Raw genomic sequence first — 7,139 nt, forward strand, 5'->3', positions numbered from 1 at the left:
TTTATAGTTAACTTGGATAAGGTCATTTTGTGAAATGAGAAATCAATCAAGCAACTAGTACTTATAAAGGACATACTATGTGGATCAAGGCATCTCTAAAACATACTTCAACCTGTAAAAGCCCAATTTTTTGAAAAAGGTGAAAAAGAAAGTCTGAAACTTTTCATCTTAAATGCACTAACAAGATTTCTAGACAGGAATGCAGCTTGTATTCAATTAAATAAAGAGGCAGATTGACTTTCTTTAATGAGCTCCCATCAAAATATAGAATCCTTCTATAATATTCTGCCTAAGTAATAAAGTCTTTCCAGATATGCATAGTGGTTCCTATTAGAGTGTAAAGGGGAATTCCATGTGATTTATGCCCACTGAGAGGTCTCCCTAGAGGGACAGTAATTGTCAACACTCACCTGCCTTGCAAATGCTTTACAAAATGGAAAGTATAAATTTCTGTACATTGGAAATTTGAATTGGACCCAGCTAGGTGCCAATCTCTTCTTCAGGCCTTGGGTAGCCCCAAATACTGGGACTCTACTCCAGTTCTTTTTCTTTTTTGGTTTCTGATTGGGCATGACTGCTCCAGACAGAACATGCTGTCCTCTCTTTTGCAAATATCTGGGCAGAGTGGAGGCCTAAAATTCATTGCTTGTTGCCACAGCATAGTAGGGGTGATTTGAGAGACAGAGCATGATGGCAAAAACTGCAGCAGCATCGGGGAAGTTGTGACTATATAAGCCTGTGGTAGTATGCCCCACTGGAGCATAGAAACTAGTGCTGAATGAAGCCTGTTAGGTGTAGTATTCTTCACTGTTAATTCATAAAGCTATTACCTTGTTAGGCTTCTTGATTTCTTAGCCTGTGGGAGAGAGGTATAATTATTCTACCTCTGGCATATAATACTTCTTTGGAGTTTTTTGAATTAGTGGAGTATGAAGAAAATATCTAGGCCTCCATCTTTTTTGATTGTGTGACCTTCAGTTCATTTCAACTTTTGTATTTGTATCCCCAGAACTTAGCACAGCATTGGGAGGGGGAGAGTATTAGAGGGGAAAAAATAAAGCTTGACAAATGTGTAAAAAAAGGAGACATTGTCACTGGATCCTCTCAATAAGAACAGAAGGGTAGCAAGAATCCTGGGGGCTCAAAGAGAACCGGTAGAGTTTGGTAGTTTCTTCTACCTCAAATCTTGATTTTGGAAGGTGACCCCCCCAAAAGCTCCTTCCAAGATGGAGTAGCATTAATGAAACTTCCATTTTGGATTTAAATACTTAGCCCACTGAATCTCTGAAGGAACCCCCTTTGGTTTTCAGTTGGCTACAGAAGACCATCCAAAGACCTATTTTTAAACATTTCTAAGCTTTTTCTTTTGCATTTGTGTGAATAAAAGAAAGTCAAGTGCTATGGGCTTTGGCTTATAATTGGCTTTTGCTTAATTGTGAAGCAAGAGATTAATTCCTTATAACTTCTGCAGTAGAACACTGGGTATAGAAACTTACTCATTTAGTGGTTTGTATTTTTTACCTTCTCAATGGTGGGGAGAGGGAGGGAGGGAATTTGGAAATGAAAATCAATATGTATAAAAAGAAACTTATTTAAGAAAGAAAGTCAATTTTAAAAAAGCACAACATACTTCATAAGAAAATGGTTTTAATAGGACTTATTTAAAAAATGAATAAAAAAGATGCTATACTAAAGTGATAAATACTTTGAAAATATATTAAGATCTATTGAAACAAAGACCCCAGAAATTCCAGACTTCAGAGGACTTCGAACTTTCTACTAAACTGTAGCCATCCAATAGTTCATAAGGAAAGGTATCAGATACCCATTATTAAAGGCATTTGAAATCTTGGATAAGATATTTGCTCCATCACCTTACAAGACATACCATAAACAACTTTTACGTGAAGTACCAACGTTTCAAGTCCCCTTCCACAAAAGCCTTTGAACAGCCAACCAGTTTAAGAGGAGAACAGGGGTGGGGGATGGGGGAGAAAGCATTGTACAGAGAGAACAGTTAATCAATTATGGCAATGTTCAAGATGAAAGCTTCTAAATAAAAAACCAAAAGATGAACATTTTCAAATGCTCCTTCACAGTCCTGATGAGATGTTTCCATGTTCATCTGGTTTCTTCTTCCAGCTTTAATCATCTTAACAGATGGTAATTAACAACGGAGGCCATTCTCTCTTCTGCACCTGGTCCTCTTCCAAATCTCTTAAGTCTTTGCTTCCAAGATTGGTATAAACAGTTTAAAATCCATTATCGTACAGCTAATAGAAGAGCTAATCCCACTAGTCCAAATCCTGCTGCTGCGGCCATTATACAGCACAGGGTACTACTTGGTTCACTTTGTGGAGGAGACTGCTTTTGGGTGAAGTGGTGGTGGAAGCCAGTCTGGATGGGAAGAGAAGAGAAAGCATTGATTATTTCAGACTCTCCAAACATCAGGTCTATCTTTTCATCCCTAGAACATAGCAGGCATTGTACTTTTTCAGTTTAGTCTGTCGCTCCCAGTTCCTCAAAAAAAAGTTCAACATCTGCTGAAAACTAATATCAGTGTTTGTTCTATATAAAAGATTACATGCCTGTATTAGAGATGCTGCTTTGGTAATGAGGCATTTGGTAATATTTGGAGTTATTTTTAAAAGTCCATTGCAGAAAAGTCATGATATGATAAAAGGTAACAAAGCTAGTAACAGCTAGCAAAACTTACAAGTTCTCATTTGATAATCATTATAACCCTGGGAAATAGGTACTAGTATTACCCTCATATCACAGATGAGGACACTGAGGCTGAAAGAGGTTAAGAGGCTTGCTCACGGGTCACACTGATACAAAATGTCTGAGGCAGCATTTGAACTTAGGTTTTCCTGGCTCCAAGTCCAACACTATACTGTGCCATCTAGCTTTCCCAAACTGCTAAAAGAATGAACAACAGCTTCTTACTGAGTGTCTGGATACTTTGGTGGAGAAAAAAGATTCCACTGAATGCTGTTATTTGCACCAGAAATAATGATTATATAGAGGGAAGTGATCAGAAGTGATCACATGAGCTACCCACCAATTTCATGCATATTTCTGAACAAAAGACATAGATTATTTTGAAGACCCTCCCGGTTATTAGATTCCCAGTTGACCCTTCAGAAGCTAAAGCTGGCAGCTGCTCCAGCCATCTCCATTCAGGATAATCAGAAGTGACAGTAATTAAACTCCAGATGGTTGCATTTTAACTTTGCTGGGTTGAGGGGTTTGCATAAACAAGCTGTACTTGGCATTCCTTTGGCAACTTTGCTCTTTATACTCTATTTTCTGCCAAATAAACTAATATAAATCCCCCCCCCCACTCCCATTAATGTTCAGGTAAGTGCCACACTTGGTTTTCCCATCAACTTCTTTCAAAGCAAATCCCAGTAAAATGCCTAAATGCTGACCATATTTTCCAAGTTAGAAATGATGCTGGATGAAGAAGTATTGGGATTTAAAAGTAAACATCTTCTTCCTCCCTCCCCACCACGCAGAGGATGCTGTGCCTGGACTCAGAATGACTAGAGTTCAAATCCAGCCTATGGATCACCATCTACGTGATCCTGAGCAAATCACTGCCATTTATTTCAGTTTCCTCAACTGTAAAATAGGGATAATAACAGCACCTCTCTTCCCAGGGTTGTTGTAAGGATCAGCTGAAATATTTGTAAAGTGTTTAGCACAGTGCCTGGAACCTAGTGGTAGGTGAGCTATATAAATACCTATTACTTTTCCTAGTTTCCTGGCAACACCATATATATATATATATATAGATAGATATAGATATAGATATAGATATATAGATACTGAATTCATTCATTTATGATTTAAAAGGCCTACAATGTTTAGACACTGGGACTCTGGTGGGGATTTTTATTTATTTATTTGCTTTTTGGAGGGCAATTGGGTTTAAGTGACTTGCCCAGGGTCACACGGCTAGTTTTTGTGTTAATTGCCTGAGGTTGGATTTGAATTCAGGTCCTCCTGACTCCAGGGCAGATGCTCTATTCACTGCGCCACCTAGCCACCTCCACTGGTGGGGATTTAAAAAAAAAAATTAGGTCTCTGATTATTCAGATTAGGTCAAGGAAAATCACCACAACAGCCCCCAGTTTTTTTGGTAACCTTTAAGAAATGTGGTGACCCACATGAAAGTCCCAACACAAACCTGAAAGTAAGTTCAGCCACAAGTGGCAGAAATAAGGCCAGACACACAATATAGAGGATGGGGACCTTAGAGGTGTTCTGTTCCCTCATTTTACAGGTGAGCAAAGAAGGTAAGGGAATTGGTCCAAGGACACTGTGGCTAATAAGTAAGAACTGAACCCAGGTGTTCTAACTCCCAGGTAGGAGTTTGAACATCCCATATTTAGAAGGGCCAAGTGGCCCTTAGGCGTGTGTTACTGTGTAGGGAGTCACTAAAGATGTTGGCAAATGCTGTCCTTTAACTCCTACCGACAAGAACCAGAGAGGAAGAATAACCGGGGGGGGGGGGGGGTTAGAAGTGTAAGGTTCTGGAAGCTAAAATAAGGACCAGGTGGGTAGGCAATTAGGTTCCAGAAGAAGGTACATTCAAATAGGTGATAAGATCCTACCTAATCCAGATCACCTTCCCTCCCTAATTTTATAGGTCTGGAAGTGAAATAAAGTAAGAAATAGAGGCAGCATTTGAATTCGAGTGCTTGAACTCTTGTGTGCGGAGGAAGAATAAACTGCAAATTAGAATCGTTAGTCCCAACTGCATCCCACAGCTGATTTTCCAAGTTTTTGGTCATGAGCTGTCCATATATGGGCAAAACATTTAGGCCTGATATAAGAGCTTCCAAAAAAGCCCATGGGAGAGTGGAAGAAAAGTCCTGCCACATTTTGGGGGGAGGGAGAGGGGAAAGCCAGAGACAAAACGAACCCAGCCAGCTAAACTACCCCCAGCATCCAGACTAAACTGAATAGAGAAAAACCCCTGGCTGACTAGAACCAAAGTCCTGCGACTTTCCTTCTCTTTCTTCTTCTTCTTCTTTTTTTTTTTTTTTTTGCGGGATGGGGGAACGCAAAGACAAAAATTTAACCCAACAAGCCAATCCACCCTGAAACGAGACTGTTTCCACTTCTGCTTTAGACCCCCCCACATCGCCTTAAAACAAGAAGCGTCTACTAATTGCTGAGTTTTACTTTCAGAACCTGCCCCCAAAGAAACTAAGCATCCGGTTAAAAACTAAAACAAAAAAAAAATCCAACCTACAAAAGGGCCCTCGCGGCCGGAACGCAGAACTTCCCCGTCTGATTGAAATGGAATTTCCCCCGCCTCCCACCCAACCTTGGAAACCCCACACAATCCTCCTACAGCCCATGGCCACCTACACGGCTTCCCGCCCCAGAAGACCACCCACCCACCTACCCCACTCCCTCAAGAAAATAGGGGGCTTGGGGAAAGAGGGGGGCTTCGTTGCTTACTCAGGAATTTTCAAAGGACGTGACTCTTTGTGAAAAAGCCGGCTGGGTAAGGGCAGGGTTTGACCTCCACCGTCCGGTCCCATCCCAGGCCATGTGGCCAGGCACGACTGCCTCGCCCCCTCCCCTCGTCCCGCAGTCAATCGGTCCTCCCTCCCCGGGAAAAAGGATGCCTCCCATCCTTACCCAGCCTCCGTTCTCCTGCAGCCACGCGCCCTTCTTCTCCACCAGATAGTTGCAGAGTTCTTCCGTCAAGCGCCGGCTCATTTCCCTCTGCAGCTCCTGCACTCGCTCCTCTTTCTGCGGTTCTTCTGTCTCCAGCAGCGCCCCGGCAAAAACCACCAGCACTGCCACCCGGCCCCAGTTGAACTCGCCCTGGCTCATGAGCTCCGCCACCTCGGTTATGACTTGCTCTGGAGAATGGTCGAGTAGCTGATTCTGGGCGCACTCGAAGAAGTCCTGGTAACGCCGGCGGAGCTGTTTTGCCACCAGGCGCATCGTACCGGCTGCTGGGGTGGTAGGGGGCTGTTCCTGGAAGCCTTCCCGCCGGCAGCTGTAATCCAGGTAGTCGGCCACCAGTTGCGCCGTCTCCTCCCGAAGGGCACACTTGTAGTCCATGTTTCTACCAGAAGGGAGAGAGCCCGGGACCAGCTTGCAATCACAGCGACTTTCCTCGGGCTGAGGGCTTGGGCTTCTTAACTCGCTGGAGGCAGGGTCCTGCTCTCTTCTCTCCACCCTGGGGCGGGGCTGTAGCTCCTCGCCACGCCCTCCCATCTGCCTGCTTGCCTGCCGCCTGCCAGCCGACTCCTTTTCATTTTTTTCTGTGCCATATTCTTTTTAACTTGGGGCATGTCCAGTTCAGCACTTTCCCTCCACCTGAGGTTTCCCCGCTCTCGTTTCAGCCCTTGCCTGGGACAAAAGCTGCCGGGGGTGCAGGTGGGGAGGGGAAGTGGGCTTCGCTCCAATTCTTTATGTAATCTCTGCCTCACTACGAGAGACTCCTAAGGGGAAAGGACCACCACGTCAGAATCCTGGGTTGCGTCCCGTGTACTCAAGTGTCGTTTCCTTCCTCTCAGAGCAAGCCAGCATCTCGGGCGGGGAAATGGGAACAGGGGGCGGGATGGATTGGGGGCTTGAAAGTCTCCCGCATCCTTCCAAAAAACTGAGCATGTGCAAAAAAGCTAAGCTCTAGATAGGGGATAGAAGCTGGGAGCTAGCTCCTTTCCTTGGACTTGGACAAAGAAAAAGAGAGAAGGAAAAAAGAAAATAGGGACGGGGGTGGGATGGGGGGGTGGAAAATGGAAAAGGCTCGATCAGGCAGTCCAGTCTTTGAGCGATCTGGCTTATGGGAGATGTATAACTTTTTCAAATGAAGACTCCCATAGAGTTGTGGGTTTGAATATGTATCTGTTGTCTAGTGTGTGTCTGTATGAAGCAGGGAGAATGGGTATTTCTGAACTCTGTGTCGTCATAAGCTGTTAATTGTTAAGAATTCTGATCAATAAAAATGACCAGCCTTGATCCCAGAAGACCAAGGATGGAACATGCCATTACTGTCCTCTTCCTGAGGAAAGGTGAGGGACATAAGATGAATACTGAAACATGCATTTTTGGATGAGTCAATGAAGGATTTCTTTTTCCTCAACTGAACATAGTTGTTACAA

At 43.6% G+C, this 7,139-nt stretch overlaps 1 protein-coding gene across 1 annotated transcript; it reads right to left on the reverse strand.

Moving 5' to 3' along the window:
• Positions 1-1,630: 1,630 nt before the first annotated feature.
• Positions 1,631-6,701, reverse strand: BCL2L10 (BCL2 like 10). Its single transcript, XM_069098063.1, has 2 exons — positions 5,662-6,701; positions 1,631-2,397 (listed from the first exon to the last, which is right to left on the reverse strand). Exons 1-2 carry the CDS (start codon positions 6,247-6,249, stop codon positions 2,263-2,265), a joined length of 723 nt encoding a protein of 240 aa, XP_068954164.1. The 5' UTR covers positions 6,250-6,701; the 3' UTR covers positions 1,631-2,262.
• Positions 6,702-7,139: the final 438 nt, after the last annotated feature.

This window comes from Petaurus breviceps, unplaced genomic scaffold (genome assembly GCF_028583685.1).
Source record: "Petaurus breviceps papuanus isolate PSGF00001 unplaced genomic scaffold, PetGlider_PUasm1.0 37, whole genome shotgun sequence".
Lineage (NCBI taxonomy): Eukaryota > Metazoa > Chordata > Mammalia > Diprotodontia > Petauridae > Petaurus > Petaurus breviceps.